The sequence below is a fragment of the Furipterus horrens genome, unplaced genomic scaffold (genome assembly GCF_987537825.1).
Source record: "Furipterus horrens unplaced genomic scaffold, mFurHor1.1.pri manual_scaffold_11, whole genome shotgun sequence".
In the NCBI taxonomy this organism is placed as follows: domain Eukaryota; kingdom Metazoa; phylum Chordata; class Mammalia; order Chiroptera; family Furipteridae; genus Furipterus; species Furipterus horrens.
The window spans coordinates 142,957-159,480 of NW_028327181.1; the positions used below are offsets into that span (position 1 = coordinate 142,957).

The window sequence follows — 16,524 nt, forward strand, 5'->3', positions numbered from 1 at the left end:
ACAGACCCCAAGGGAAGGACATGTAAGAACACAGAAGGCAGCTATCTGCAATCCAAGAAGAGAGCCATCACCAGAAACTGACCATGCTGGCATACTGATTTTGGACTTAGAGGCTCCACAATTGTGAGAAGATAAATTTCTGTGTTTAAAGCAAGCAGTGGGTGGTATTGTTACATCAGCCAGAGCAGACTATGACAGATGGTATATACAACAGTATTTGTACCTAGTAGCATTGCTAAAATCACTTCTCAGATCTTGCCTCTAATAACCACAATTCTTCATCTTCCTTTCCAGTCCAAATAAATGTTAATCTTCATTTCTTGTCTTATTGCATTGAATAGGATGCCAATTCATTGCTTAATAGTATGAGAAATAGAGTCAGTAGTTCCTGACTTTATAATGTTTCTAAAGTTGTACTGTAACTATGATGTTTGCTGTGGGGGTTGGTAGCCATTCCTTATTATCTTAAAAGGAAGTTACCTTCCATTCTGAGTTTGTTAAGAATTTTATCATGAAGAATTGCTAACATGTATTGAATGTTTTCTTAAGCTGTAGAGGTGGGTAGTTAGTTGTGTTTCTTATATTAACTTATTTCTACATGAACTGGTTAATATGATTGTTTACTTTAAACATAAAAGTCAGTTATTTTACCAGCAAAAGTGGTTAATTCAGGACAGGCAAGCTATAGAAAAGCCACTGTCAAGTTCAGCAAACAAAAGAGAGGAATGTTATTTTATAGAGAAAAAGGAGGAAGTTGGGAGGGGTTGCTTTGCATGAAAGTCCAAGCAAGAGTTCAGGGGAAGGACAGCTTCTTATTGGCTAAGCTGCTGGGGTGGTTGGTGTCTTGTAGGAGGTGCGATGCACATCTGTCCTGTAGGACCTGTAATTGGTGATTCTTTCCTGTTGAAGATTTCTTCTGTTGGGATCTGTACTTGGCCATTCTTCCTGGAAATGACAGCAGGTAGTGCTGTGTGAGAGCTCCCCCTCTGGTCTCCTGACTCCGTTTTACTGAAGCTTCCCTTTATTAATTTTCATATGATGAATACATTAACAAACTCTAATATTGGATTATCTTGGAAATATTATCTTTGTGGTTGAACAGTATGAAATTGTCGTTTGGAGGTGAGTCTAGTTACTCTTCTACATAACAAATCACTTCAAACCTTGGTGGATTATTTTTTATCACAGTTTCCTGGGTCTGAAATAAAAGACAATACAGCGAGGCAGGTTTGTCTTGGAGTCTCTCCTGTGGTTGCAACCGAGTGATGGCTAGATCGGGATCAGCAGCGGGCTGCCACAGCGGGGGCAGTGTAGGCATCTCTCAGGTCTTCACGCGTATGTCCTTCTGTGTGAGCTGTGAGGGCTTCATCGCAGCATGGTGGCCTCAGGAAAGTCAGACTCCTTACCTCGCAGCTGAAGTCTTGTCAGCGAATGTTCCTGTGGACAAGGGGAAGGCTTTATCTTCTTTCACGACTTCGCCCTGGGAGCTACACAGCTTCGTATCTGCTGCATTCTGTTGGCTACAATCAAATCACCAGCCCATCCAGATTCAAGGATCAGGGAGCACAGACCTACATCCCCTCTGAATGGGAGGGATGCCAAGGTCACAGTCACACTGTTGAGAGGATGCTGCGTAGGAGTTGTAGCCATCTTTGGAAATAAAACCTACCACAGTCTGCCCTCGGTCTTTAACAATTGACATCTTCAAACTATAATCATCTCCTCCCTCCAAGACCCCTAATGCCTCATTCCATCGTGGCACCAGCCGTAAGTCCAGGAACTCATGCAATCGGGTGCTGCTGTGGATGAGGCTCTCAGTGTGGCTCCCCGGGGTGCTGCTCTGTAGGTGCCATTTCTCTCAACCTGATACCTGTTTTCATCTTACACCCCGAATACAGTGGGGCAGACACAGGAGGACTGCTATTGATACTCCTATTCAGAACTGGGGGCAACAGGAGTCCCACCCAGCAGTCCTGATCCACAGAAATTCCTAAACCCTGCAGGGGACGCGTCAGCAGTTCATTAATGAGGGTTCAGGTCTGCTCTCCAGGATTCGTTTTCATTCGCCCCGGGGTGCACCCTGTGGGTCTTGGCTCTACTGAGTCACCCTAACTTTATTCATAAAACTGACCCATGTTTGCCACGGAGTATCCTCAGCCTCCTCCCTGCCCCCCAAAAGGATGGGAGTCCAAAGATCTCTTTTTATTTTGTACAAGCTTTGTCCTTTCCCGTCCAGATTAATACAGCTATTTTTAAAACTTTGTGGTGTGTGTGTGTGTATTTACCTACCTTTCAGTTTGCAGTTAGCTTTTGTTTTTTCCACTTTTTGCTGTGAACCGTTAGCCACACTTCTACCATAATTTTTCCTATATTTTTCTTTCTACTCGCCAATTTTATCATTTTTCTTTATTAGACACTCATGTTAACTGATTGGCACATCTCCGATCCCAATTAATGGGCAATCTTCTTGGAAGCTGAGGTTGTGATTTTCCCCCTTTTGGTGACAAGCCGGTCACCCACCAACTCTCAGTGGGAGGAATGGCAGTCACTTTGTACAAACGACATGAGATGGGACATATTGTTAAAGCCATCTTTGGAAAATCAAATCTGCCACGTGTCAAAAATGGTTAATTATTGTTAATTTCATATACCAATATGAAACTAATACAGAAATATGTAAATGTGTGGCGTAAAAATCTGGGTTCTTTTAAAAAAGATTTTAAATATTTTTTTTTAGAGAGAGGGGGAGGGAGAAAAAGAGGGAGAGAAACATCAATGTGTGGTTGCCTCTCGTGTGCCCCCAACTAGGGACCTGGCCCACAACCAAGGCATGTGCCCTGACTGGGAATTGAACCAGCGACCCTTTTGTTCACAGGCCGGCGCTCAATCCACTGAGCCACACCAGTCAGGGCCTGGGTTCTGTTTTAGTCAGAAAATTTTCATGTATTAGATTGACCTATTACTTTTTTCTACTGTCTCAATTTGTTATGAAGATTATAATGTGACTGTAAAATGAATTTGGGAGTAATCCTTTAAATTTGTTTTAAAGATTTCCACAGTTTTACTTACACTCTTGTTTATGTGTACGTATCAAATTCTATTCCATTTTATCACCTTGTAGGTTCATGTATCAACAGTCAAGATACTGAATAGTTCCAACACCACAAGGTATATATTTTTATGTTTTTTATTTTGATACTTTTGAAAATGGACTCAATTTATTAAATCCCATTTTGTAAAGATTTTCTGGTGTGTAGAAATAGGACTGGGATATATTGAGCTGACATCCAATAACCTCACTAAACTCATTTTTTCTTTTATTTAGGAATGATTTCATACTACTGAGAAGAAAAAAAGTTACAAAAGTTACAGAATACTAAAGAATTCCTAAATACCTTTTACCTGCACTTTACAAATGTTAACATTTTACCATGTCTGCTTTCTTTATAAAATAACACATTTTGCTTGTAAGGCAGGAATGTAAGTTGCAGACATGATTCCTCTACATTCTTAAACACTTCAGTGGGTAACTCCAGTAAGGTTATTTTATAACCTAGTCACCGGGAAATGATCAGACAAGAAATTAACATAAATGCAGTACTGTTATCTAACACACAGAACTTATTCAAATTCTATCAGTTGTCCTGATGTCCCAAAACAAAAGTTGGGTTCAGTACCCAATGTCCTGAATCTTTAGTTACCATTACACTGGAGCAGTCTTCAGGCTTTGTCTCATGATCACAACACTTAAAAAAAATTGCTAAATGACCCTCAACTTGTTCGGCATATCTTTCCTTATGATTCAGATTGTTATGCATTTTGGCAGGGAGTCTACAGAAGTGATGATGTGTCCTCAGAATCATATCAAGTTTCATAAATTACTTTGTACCAATACTCGCAATATTAATTTTGATAGTTAAGGTGATACATGCCAAATTGATCTTTTGTAAAGTTATTTTTCCAATTGTAATTAATAAGTATTGTGTGGGCAGATGTTTTGAGACTAATGAAGTATTCTCATAAAAATTTTCACCCATCTAATTTCCGCATTCATAGATGATTCTTGCTTTTCCTTTGGTGTTTGTTGTATTCTACTGTAAGGGTTTCCCCTTCTTTCCTACTTTATACATTTGTATGTCAATATGGATACATGAGTTCTTATCTTATTCTTTGGGTTATAACCTATTATATTTATTTGGATGCTCAAACTGTTCCAATTTGGCCGGTTATTTCAAGCTGGTTGCAGTGGCCTTTTGACAAAACCTCAGCATTAAATTCTGAGGTTTGTTTTACGGCCCAGCATTTGATCTATACTGAGTAACATGCCTTGTGCACTTGAGAATGTACGTTCCGGTGTATTTGGGTGAAGTGCTCCAGACACATCTATTAAATCTAATAGGTTTTCTTTTTCAAGTTGTCTATTTCCTCATTGTTATGGGTTGAATTGTGTCCTCCAAGAAGACGTTAGCCCTAACAACCACGTCTCATAATGCGACCCTATTTACACAAAGGGTTTTTACAGAGATTATCATGTTAAAATGAGGTCATTAGGTGGGCTGTAAGGTAATATGACTGGTATCCTTATAAAAAGGAGAAATTTTGATGAAAAACACACACATAGGGAGAAAATGATATAAAGAGACAAAGGGAGGAGATGGATACGTACAAGCCAAAGAGATGCCTGGAAGACTCTTCCCTCACAACCCCAAGAAAGAGACAACTCTATTGGCACTTTTGACTTCAGACATCCAGCCTCCAGAACCAAAGCAAACACTCATTTTGTAGCACTGTGTCTCAGCGGCCCGAGCAAATGGACGGATTCTCTTATGGAAAACAGGGTGCTCCTAAAGCAACTGCCTAAGGAAGTGGAAGTGGCTTTGGAATTGGTAGCAGAAGGTAGAATTTGGAGGTGCTTGGTAGGAAGAGCCCAGCGTGCCTAGAGGAGACTTGGTAGAAATATGAACATTAAATGTACTTTTGGTAAGGTGTTGGACAAAAATGAGTAACATGTTACTGGAGATTGGAGCAAAAGGGGATATTTGTAATAAAGTGGGAGAGAACTTGGCTGAATTGTGTTCCATTTTGTGAAAAGTAGAAGTTACAAGTAGTGAACTGGGATATTCAGCTGAAGAGATTTCCAAGTGCTCTTTGGCTCAGTGCTCTGCCCACGGAGCCCCTGCGGGGGGCGGGGGCTGTGCCTTCGCCCCTGCATGGAAGGCCAGCTCTCTGGAATTGAAAATAGCTTCGCCTTCTGGAACCAAGGTGGTGGTCCTGCCCTCGGTGTCATTCTCCCCTTTTCCTTGAGGTCAACCCATGTTTAAAGTGAGATCGATCAGCTTTTTCCCTGCGTGTAGAATCTCAGAAGCCCAACAACTTCCTTCATTTCAACCCTCCTGTGTCTCCTTCAATCCAAGTTGGTAGTGTTTCTGCTGAGATAAGCGACTGGATTCACAAGTGGCACGCCTGATACCTTTAACAACTATCCAGCCACATCCTGGGTGTTCCCTCCACAGCACGCTTCCGTTTTTAGTAGTATGGGTAAACTGTTTTCTAAATCTCTAGGATCTAATTCCTTTTTGCTTCATTCACTCATCAATTTCTCTCTGTCCTCTTGTATCTTACTATTAGCAGTTGGCCTGTGTCCCTGAATGAAGAGTATACTCTCCGAAGTGTATCAGATTCCTTTCAGATATCTCTACTCAGATTAGCAGATTGTTTCTAGACCAATGCACGTTTGAGGCGGATGATTTTTTTAATTCAGCAAGCTAAATATATTTGATTTCTACCATCTCAAACCTATAGCTATGAGTAAGCAATTATTTCAGCCATGTCACAGAGAGGGGCAGAGTTTAATACTCCGCTCTGAGATGCAATTTCAGAGCTTCAAGTCTGTCACTGTTGAATTTAAGGGCCAACATGGCCAGTAGTTGTCTCATCTCCTGTACGATTTCCTCATAAATGTAAAATTCTTCTATGGCAGTCATTCGTCAGAGAGTTCCCAGAATTTTACCAGGGGCCACAAGGTTTGTGTTGTACACAAACAAGAACACCATTTTATACCACGGGCTAAAACGTTCCCACCTTGGAACATAAACAAGAATCTGAAATATTTTCTTCACTTCAGGAAAAAAACCTAAACCATATACCCCCCTTTTCTCTAAAATTTTGTTACCTACACACTGCTCCAGAGAAATACTTTATCAATTAAAGCCCTGAAGTTACAAAGAAGAGAAACCCCTTTTCCTTAACTTCAGCAGGAAAAGAAACCCACCTTTTATTAAATAGATATGAGGAAGGACCCATAAAGCCAGAAAACCAGGTTCCAAAAGGGCGAGTATCTAGTTTTTCTGGAAAATCAAGAGCAGGAAGGAATCGATGGTCTCAATAGGATTCTGAGACAAGAACATATGAGTTCCCACATTTCCCCTCTGGTTCGTGTGAGACTGAATTAGACTCAAAGTCCTGAAAAGGAGGCTCCCAGTACCCAACAATGGGTACAACGCCCACCTCTGGCTAGGGGAAAGGACGCCCTGAAAGATACAACTGCAACAGAGGTGTTTCTCCAGAGAAAACTGGGGTGTCTATATCGATGGATGGGACGGACCACTGACCTGCTTCTCTTAAGCAGCCCCCTGGTAACAGCCAGACCCGCTAACATAGACTTCTGAATAAGTGAGCTCATCTGGAGTGACAGTCATGTCCCGCCATTTATTAAAAGTCACATTATATTAGTTATATTGCTAATAAATAGACAATACTGATATTTAGCATTTAATATGGAGAATACTGGGGGATGTTATTCCGCAAACTATCAAATATATGTATAACAAGTTACAGTAAAAAATAAAATACCAAAATTTTAAAAAATGCTATTCAGTGTTGCTCAGGAAAGTCATACTAAATATCAATTAACCTGCAGAAAAAGTTCCTTCTGTTTTCCTAACATTTTATTTACATATTAAAATAAAATCCTTTATATTCCACCATGAAAGTCTACCATTTATAATTATTTCCTTCCTTCTAAAACAGCTTCAAATCTAGAATGTGACTCTCCATGTAACATGTTCTCTATGGGAAAATGCTTTCCCAATTTATTAAATTTAGTGTTCTCAGAATGAATTCTCGAAATTAGAGCTTCATTATGCCACTACATTTGATAGCTACTGCTCAATTTCTTCCATTATTCTCAACTATAAAATTTGTATGACTTATTTTTAAGAGCTTTTGTATACTCGTTCCAAATACGATTACTCTCCCATATTACTTACTTTATATGTGTATTTTTAGGACTTCTTGCTTATATATCCTGTCTATATTACTATCTGAAGTCTCCTAAGGAGCAAATTTTATTAGAATGCTTCTAACATCTACTTCATTCTAATTTCACTTGTGAGTTTTTCTGTGTATTCGGAGCCCTGAATTCCAACAGAAGGATTTCCCACATTCAGAACATTTCCATGGTTTCTCTCCTGTGTGGACTCTTTGATGTTCACTCAGAGATGACTTCTGGGTGAAGGCTTTCCCGCACTCGCCGCATTTGAACGGTTTCTCTCCCGAGTGAGTTTTCTGGTGGATCTGCAGCGATGCCTTCCGAGGATAGGCTTTCTCACACTCGCTGCACTCATAGGGCTTCTCCGTTGAGTGAGTTCTCTGATGTATAATGAGCTGTGACTTCCCACAAAAGGCTCTCTCACAGAAGCTACATTCGTAGGGTCTCTCCCCCGTGTGTGTTCTCCTGTGGATGACGAGGTACGACTTGCTGCTGAAAGCCTTCCCACAGTCACTGCATCCGTAGGGCTTCTCTCCTGCATGAGCTCTCAGGTGCGCCGTGAGCTGCTCCTTCCGACCGAAGGCCTTCCCACACTCGCCGCACTGATAAGGGTTATTTCCTGTGTGAGTTCCCTGATGCACAATGAGCTGCGTCTTCATGCTGAAGGCCTTCCCACAGTCACTGCACTGATAGGGCTTCTCTCCTGTGTGCACTCTGATGTGAACCAGCAGGTACGACTTGCTCCTAAAGGCTTTCCCACATTCGTTGCATTTATGGGGTTTCACTCCTGTGTGAGTTCTCTGGTGTACAACGAACGGCGACTTCAAACTGAAGGCTTTCCCGCACTCACTGCATTCATAGGGCTTCACCCCCGTGTGACTTCTCTGGTGTAAAATGAGTTGGGATTTCCAGCTGTAGGCTTTCCCGCATTCACTGCAACCGTAAGGTTTCCCTCCCGTGTGAACTTCCTGGTGGACAATGAGCTGCGACCTGAAAGAGAAGACTTTTCCACACTCGCTGCACGAGTAGGGCTTTTCTCCCGTATGGACTCTCTGATGGGCATTAAGGTTTGACTTGGCACTGAAGGCTCTCTCACACTCACTGCATTCATAAGGCCTCTCTCCTGTATGAATTCTGAGATGTACAATGAGCTGAGATTTGCAGCGAAAAGCTTTTCCGCATTCACCACATATACAGTTTTTTTCTATACTGTGAGCTCTTTGATGTTTAAGAAAATACGATTGTTCATATCCATGCAATTTATCAGGATTCTTTCTTAGATAGCTTCTGGTTAGGCCTGAGTTTTGTGTCAAACTTTTTCCATGTGTGTTATACTTATAGACTCTTTGTCTTGAAGAAACGTGCGTTTTGCTCAGATGAAGTTTTCCAAATGCATTACAAGCATAGTTTCTCTCAACACTTTCAAGCTCATCTTGGTTTTTCTGGAACCGTTCTTTCCAAGCTTCTAGAAAAAAAAAAAAAAATTAATGATAACATGAACCTGATACAGAATAAAAGAGCTTTAGAGCTGCCACATAACGAGTCTTCTCTTCTTGGTAACAGGCCTGACACTGGTTCAGAGAAACACTGGCCACATGCACCGGCACTGGAGAGCTAAGCCTGGGGGTGAGGGGACTGGGTCACATGTCCCGTTATGGAAGTGGGTAGCAAATTAGCAGTGATCAAAAGTGGTTTTCAAAACAGATGTTTTAATAATGCCTAGATTTTAGACTTGGGGAACACGTGGTCCTGCTCTTTGAGATAGAAAACACTGGGAGAGAAACATGTTTGGAGGAAAAATAAAGGACTTTGTTTTGGATCTTGTTAATTTGAGATCTCAGTTAAATATCAAAATGAAGACAGCAAACAGGCAGTCAGACCTAAGTATTCAGTAAAACACAGGCGTCAAGAGCACATAAAGGGGATTAAATGACAGGACAGATGAGTTCTCCCACAGAATACGTGCCAATTAAAAGGAACGCCTGAGCAGCCTGGGAGCAGACGACATTCGGAGCTGGACAGGAGAGGCAGAGAGAACGCGAGAGTCCGTCTGTGAGGCCCAGACAGCAACGCGATGCTAAGAGCGATGGGGGAGCAGACTGGGTGGAAGGGAGCGCCAGCAGGTCCCGGTCTGGACAGCCTCTCCTCTCACCGCACGGTCACCGTGGTGAGCCTTCCGCAGCTTCCTTCCTACACTCCTTTCTCCCAATGGCGGTGGAACGACTCAGGATGCAGATTGTGCCCCAAAGTGGGACCACTAAACTCAAAGTTGAGGGGTGAGAGTCCTGAGACCAGGGGCTAGAAGAGCGGATTTCTCAGGCCTAATGACTATGTCTAGACAACTTTGGATGTTGTTTTGGCTTAACAGAATCAGAAAAAAAGAAAACCGACTGGAAGCTTGTTAAGTTTTGAAGGGAACTAAGCCTAGTCTGGTAACAGCCTATGATTCCTCAACCCTAAATGCCCCAAAATGTACAGTAACACAAGTGGGCTGATGAAACTATAAGTAGCCCCCAGAAAGTGCATTCCCCCCAAACCTTATCTCACCTGTGACCAAGCAGGACACCAGGAAGGAAGATTCTCTTGGAGTGAAGTGCCAGGATGTGTTAAACTGACTAACAGGGGAACTACACTGCTATACCAAACACATCTGCCTGATCTTCTTAAAGAGATGCGGTGAACGACGGACCTTCTGGAAGGAGGGGCTTCCCCTGCAATGTTCCTCTTCCTTCCCCACCGGGGACAGAGGATCTGTCTACTGCCCACACCCCGGATTTCCCCAAGCTCCTGCGTGAAGCGCGGTGGAGGCCGGTCCTGGCTGTCTGACGGCACCTCAGGAGGCCCTAGACTCGTAACTCCATTCGGGTCTGGGAAGAGAACACGCGCCGCCCCCTTTGGGGAAGGGATGGTCATCTTTCACGTAACATCGCCGTTCTGGAAGACGGCACAGCCGGGAAGAAGAGCACGTTGTGCACAAAACCCAGAGGCGGGCCTCTGACACACCCGTCACCGCGTGCCTGAAGGCACCTCCCTCCTCGCACAACAGCCTGACTGGTGAGGACACGGTGCAGGTGGTCTGACTGGCAGAGGCAGGGCCCTGTCCCCCACACCACGACTGGTTTAGGCACCGGCCTGTCAGTTGTGAGATGCCGTAAGTTGAAAGTTGTTCAGGCTCCTGGGAAAGATTTTGGGCACCAATGAAAGGGCTATTTTGGCAAGAAATAGGACTTACCCAGTGGTTCCTGCTGTACCTGCATGTGATGCCTGATGTCGCCAAGCTTCTGAATTGAGCCATTGTGGAGCTGCTGCTCTATGGCAGACAGCTTGTCACGTGAGACTATAAATTCCTTGCTGTTTCCTTTGGTTGAACCAGGGGTTTTAGATACTTGTTTATATTCTCAGACTAGTGACGGGATGCTTACCAAAATGAATCAAGCAGGAACAGCTAAAGGATCATTGAGTACTCAAATACAGCTCGGAAGCTGAGCTGTCCAAGTACTGAGAGAATACTGACCTAGTCAGTGACGACTGAGGAGACAGGAACCATTATATGTCAAAGGATAAAATGCCAACGGAAATGAAAACAGTGCTGGGATTAGCAAAGGAGGAAGGAGACAGGGGTACCCGAGGCGAGCCTGAGCGCAAGAACAGTGACCATCACAGCAGGAAAACTGAGGGAGCACGCTGATTTCAGAAGTTACTTCCCGCTCCTGACACCGAGAATGAAGGGTGGACAGCCACAGGGGAACTCTCCTGCAAACATGTCACACCCGGGACTAGACTGCAGAAGGAAAAAGGGTGAAAACGTCAGTTTTGATGTTACAACACTGAGAGAAATAAAAGCTTAAGTTTTCAGAATAGAGGAGCTTTTCAATAGTTATAATACAGCCCCGGCTGGTGTGGCTCAGTTGGTTGGAATGTTGCCCCATAAACCAAAAGGTCATGGGTTCTATTCCGGTTACAGCACATTCCTAGGTTGTGGGTTCGGTCCCTGGTCAGGGTGCCTACAGGAGGCAACTGATAAATGTTTCTCTCTTGTATTGGTTAAAAGTAATAATAAAATATAAAATAGTTACAATATGGGAGCAAATAGCTAAATTTGGGAAACAAACCGCTTTGGACAATGGGAAAAGGAGCCAGTGGAGTCAGGTAGGTTTCAAAATTCTCTTAAGAAAAAAAGGGCCAAAGAAAGTAGCACTTATAGTTTCGAAGTGATCAGTGAGAAGAGAGAAGGTGGCCGTGAAATCTCTGGATGGTTAAGTAGAGAAAAGGAAGTAAAAGGCGCTGGGTAAAGTCTAGGGGATGCAACGGTGACGGAAAAGGAGAAGAGACATCTGGGAAGTGGAGGCACAAGTGACACCAAGCAAGGGGCTGCAGGGTGACGCCCTCCATGACCATGGGAAGGAGGCACAAAAAGAAGGTGCCTGACGGAAGAAAACTAACCTGGGAAACGCCCTTTGGGCAGAATGCACAGAAGGAGAGCGTGCCTACCTCTCAGAGCCAGGGGAAGGACCAGACGTGGTCGGAATGGCAGCCACTGCCTGATGTGGCGAACTCCCTGGCTCCTCGCAGCCACCCCAGTGGTTCAGGGAGTCCAGACAAAAATTTCTACAATAAGGTTGCCTTAGTGCTGCCCCGTGGACTCCCACATCTCCCGTCTTCCTGGTCCCCACTCACCCACCTGGATAGCTCGGACGAGAAATTTGGGCATTTATTATCCATGGCTCTTCTCCTTGTTCCAACTTGAAGATTAAATCAGGTTTGGTACCATGATACCCTGTTAATATAGAATCACAAAGGATGTGGGCCAAATTTCTGGGGGCTAAGGGGTCAGCAACTGTAATATGAAACTCTTCATTGACACTTGGGAAAAAAAGAGTACAATTATGAGGGTGATGGCCAAACGGGGGTGAAGAACACCTGGTCTCTAAAGTTCAGGCCCATAATTACTAATTACTTTAGAGGCCCTGGGGTAGATCAATAAGGGATGGCAACTTCAGAGTCACAGAGTTAACGGAGAGCTGTACTTACCCACGGATACCAGGTTGCGATAGTTTTCCAGTATCACATCCTTGTACAGGTACTTCTGCGTAGAATCCAGTAACTGCCATTCTTCCCAGGTGAAGTCCATAGATATATCCTTGAATGACAATAATCCCTGTAATAACACACCCCATTCAATTGGACGCAATTACTATAGGTGGCGTGGAAAAGATGCGGTAGAATGGGACAGGAGAAACGTTTCTCCACAGGTTGCCTCCTCCAGGTCAGCATTTTTTCTAAGAGAATTGTTTTTAAAAAAATCCTTGGCTAGTGTGGCTCAGTGGATTGAGCAACAGCCTGTGAACTGAAAGGTTGCTGCTTTGATTCCTGGTCAGGGCACATGCAGGTCCCCAGCTGGGGGTGTGCAGCAGGCAACCAGGCCATGTTTCTCTCACACATAGATGTTCCTCTCCCTCTTTCTCCTTCCCTTCCTCTCTCTAAAATAAATAAAATCTTAAATAATAATCTTTCAGATTCTATGTGCCAGATATTTTTTGTGTCCTAAAGATTTCAGGATGAATAAAATCCACTTCTGCCCCCAGAGGCTTTCAGTCTAGCAGAGGAAAATAAGTATCTACATATGCAAATGAAATACGGTGTTTCAAGTCTTTGGTAAAAAGATATCCAGGGTATATTTTTCACAGAGCTGGAGAACAATTCTAAATACAGGTGCCAGACACATGGGAGGGTGTGACCTTCCAGAAGCGTCTGTTATCTTGCCAGCTACTCAGCCCACCTTGAGTGTCAGTGTGAGCGAGAGGCTGGAACTACACAGAGTGTGCAGCCCTGGCTGGTGGGGCTCAGTGGCTTGAGTGCCAGCCTTCCAACCGAGGAATCGCCAATCAGATTCGCAGTCGGGGCACAGGCCTGGGTCGCGGGCCAGGTCCCCAGTTGGGGGCGTTCGAGAGACAACTGATCCATGTTTCTGTCCCACATCTATGCTTCTCTCCCTCTCTTTCTCCCTCCTTTCCCCCACTCTTAAAAATAAACAAAGAAAATCTTAAAAAACAAAGTGTGCCAAAAGTCTCAGTCTCCTTCCAAGAACATAAGGGGCATATAACTGAGGCCAACCAGGGCTCGAAGGGTGACGGTGGAAGATGAGGGAGGCTGGGGGCGCAACGAGAGCAGTAGTTGGCTGCTGGGTGCCCTGTGAAGACAGAGACGGAAGACGTCCTGGTGGAGGTGAGGCAGCACGCAGAGAGAGAAGGGTGTTGAAGAGGACAGCAGGCCAAGGCGCTGCCCGTCAAAGAGTTTGGGAAGCCCAAGGAATGGGGAACGTAGCGGACGAGGGGCTGCAGACAGTGAAGAAGCAGCCAGAGAAAAGCTCCCTGAAGTGGGTCACTAAGGGAGAAGCGTCCCCATTACGGAGCGCCCCTGTGAGAAGACAGGAGTGAGAACATGCTTGTCTGACATGCAACCTCGGTGTCCGCTGAGCCCAGTCTGGGGAACTGACCCGGGTTTAAGGATTCCAGGCAACAAGGAATCTGGTATCTCCTTCCCTCTGGGAAATTCTGAAGACAGAAAGTGCTGGAGCGCTCCAGGAAGGCAGATGAGAATTGACACCCAGAGAAGCCCTGGACTTGATTCCCTCAACAGGCTCCCACCCACCGTGCTGCCTGCAGGGAGAAGGGCAGGGAGCGCAGTTCTGGGGATGCCTGCAGAGGCGAGGGGCAGAGACTTGCTCACGTCATGGCCCCATGCGCCCCCGCGGTGCTGCTCACTGACGGCCGGACCACAAGAGCTTCTGTCCTCTGATTGCTGACCCTCCTGCCCCAGTCCAGGAGCCCCACAGGAGGGCAGCAAGAAAATGAAGTGGGACTAGAGAGACGAGCCCCCCACCTCCCCTCTGCACCCTGAGGGGGAAGACTTGGGCTTGGAATGAGAGTGTGAACTGGACTTTTCCAACGCCTGAAAGTAACTGCCAGCCAAATGGGACTGTGACGGAGCCACGGTGGGCTCTGCTAGGCGGCCGCGACAGTCAGTGCGGAGTTGAAGTGGCCAATTATGGAGACGGGCTGGAAAACAGCACGTGCAGAGTGGAGAGTGGGCGTGAGCCAGAGGCTTATTTTACTGTAAGATTTTTACTATTCTTTAAGTTTGATGTTAATAAAAATAAAACACAAATAAACTACTTAAAAATTCAATTGGTCAACACTGTTTATTTGGCGACTATAATGACCAAGGCAGGGTCCATATTAAAAACTTATTAAGACTTTTTTATAAACTGGCTATACCACTGTAATGAGACATATATGTTACCAACAAAAAAAAAAAAATCACTACTATGTGAACTCTCACAGTAATCATAGGGCTTAAAAAAAAAAAGCCAAAAACCATAGGGCTTTTGGGAAAAATAAAACCTTTGTCAACAACATGTAAAAAAGGAAAATCAGGAACCTGATAAAAACAGTAGCAGTTTTACACACATTTCATGGTTAGGAAATACATAAATGCTACAATAAATATGTCACTTTACCTTGAAAAACACCTAATGTTTGGGTGTCAGAGGGGCTGAAGCTTATTACAAAGTGGTGGAAAGAAGGTTGTCTGAAATCAGAAAGCTCACACTTTCCCTAAAGATATCAATGATATTGAAATAAACTGGCATTTTCATAGCAAACATGATAGCAGAACTGACTGTACTTACAAACTTATTCCAATGAATTTTAAAACTTACAATAAATGGAAAATTTTCTCGGAATATAAAACCAAAATTGGCCCAGAAAGAATTGGGAATGCCTGGCTGACTAGTCAATAATCATAAAACAAACTGAAGCCGTAATCACACTCCTGAAAGGCAATGGTCTCACCTTATAAAAAGTGAGTTCTATCAATACCCAAGGAACGAACGTTGCCCCCGAATTTCATCTGCTGTCGAGCCAGCACGCGATGTGCACAGGGCACCCCCCAAACCTGCAGAGCCGCACAAACAGCACCAGACAAGGCCAGCACACACTGCAGTCTCATCTCACCGCTTAACGGATCAATATTCCCAGAGAAAAATACTGTAAAATAAGAGGAATCCCGTACATACACACACAGTAACCCGAGACAACGAAGTTTATCCAAAATTAAAGGACAGTCCACTACCCTAAGTACTCTTTTCTCAAGCTTGCAGGAAAAAAAAATCCAAACTATCACGTGTTCGGCCTCACCCCAGCCCTTCCTCAGAGCGATCGTCCCCTTGACACTGCCCTGGGTCCTCCACTCACGCTTTTCAGAGCTCTGGTCAGCCACACCCTGAGCTAGCACGGTCGCAGGGAAGACACTCGGAGGACCTAGTGCAAATGACCCGTGGGCATGGACAACGGGGTGCGGGTGATTGTGGGAGAAGGGGGGGCGGGACGGGGGGAAGCCATTGGGGAGAGTGGGACAACTGTAACAGAAAAACAATGAAAGAAACTGAAAAAAGTAAAACAAAAGCAAACAAAAAAAGACAGTAAATAGCATTTGGACAAACGAATGCACAAGAGGAGAAAAACTTCCCTAACGAGGCCCTAAAGGGCTGGATATGAAGACACTCGGTCCTTGTGCGTGAAAAGCCTGACGTGACAGCCGATCGTCTCCGTAAGGACCCCGGTCTCCCTCGTAGCTCAGGGTCCGCAGCTGGCGGTCAGGCACAGCTGCCGAGGGGGCAGCCCCGACACACACGCTACAAGACAACGTCCCTGGCGATCCAGCGCCCAGGCGGGCGGGGCGGGGGCGGCCGGTGAGTCCGGGCCCTGGGGGTGCCCGTGCCGGGTGAACGCGTGGCCGCGCTCGGCGCCGTCGGCTCTAAAAGGTAAGCAAGTCCTCACTTACCCAACACGAAGCTGTCGGGAGCCTGGTGGCCATTCCGCGCCGTTTCGTGCAAGCTGCGGGGGACAGAACCGAAACGGAAGGGTCTCCTGCTGCCCCCACCCACGCCCAACCAGGAGGGACCTCGCGCCCCACGGAGGGAGGGTCCGGGGCTGAGTTCCTCGCAGGGACGCGGCCTCCGAGCCTGGGCAGAGGAACGCGGAGCGAGGAGTTTGTACCGTTCCACGGCCCCGACGCGGGAGGACCGAGGCCGGACGGACCGCGGAGGGCTCGGCTGGACAAGGTCTTGGTCTGCAACGCACTCTCCGAGCCGGGTCAACTCCGCGCCGCCACGGGACCCACAGCCACAGACGCCGAGAACGCCCCCTGCCCGCGCGCGTCCACTGACAACCCAGATCCAGCACCGCGGGCGC

At 45.4% G+C, this 16,524-nt stretch overlaps 1 protein-coding gene across 3 annotated transcripts in view; it reads right to left on the reverse strand.

Annotated features, from left to right (window-relative positions):
- The window catches only part of LOC149996674 (uncharacterized), a 32,073-nt gene extending 15,549 nt beyond the window's left edge, over window positions 1–16,524 (reverse strand). Inside the window, exons 1-5 of one of the 3 annotated variants that reach the window (XM_090291300.1) lie at window positions 16,330–16,524; window positions 16,115–16,167; window positions 12,302–12,410; window positions 11,952–12,047; window positions 6,689–8,735 (exon numbers count right to left, since the gene is read on the reverse strand). In XM_090291300.1, the coding sequence (XP_090147426.1) occupies window positions 7,384–8,735; window positions 11,952–12,047; window positions 12,302–12,410; window positions 16,115–16,147 (1,590 nt within the window). In that variant the 5' untranslated portion in view covers window positions 16,148–16,167; window positions 16,330–16,524 and the 3' untranslated portion in view covers window positions 6,689–7,383. Of the gene's footprint in view, window positions 8,736–11,951; window positions 12,048–12,301; window positions 12,429–16,114; window positions 16,168–16,329 lie in introns of those variants that run through there. The other 2 variants (XM_090291299.1, XM_090291298.1) reach the window with 2 other exon arrangements.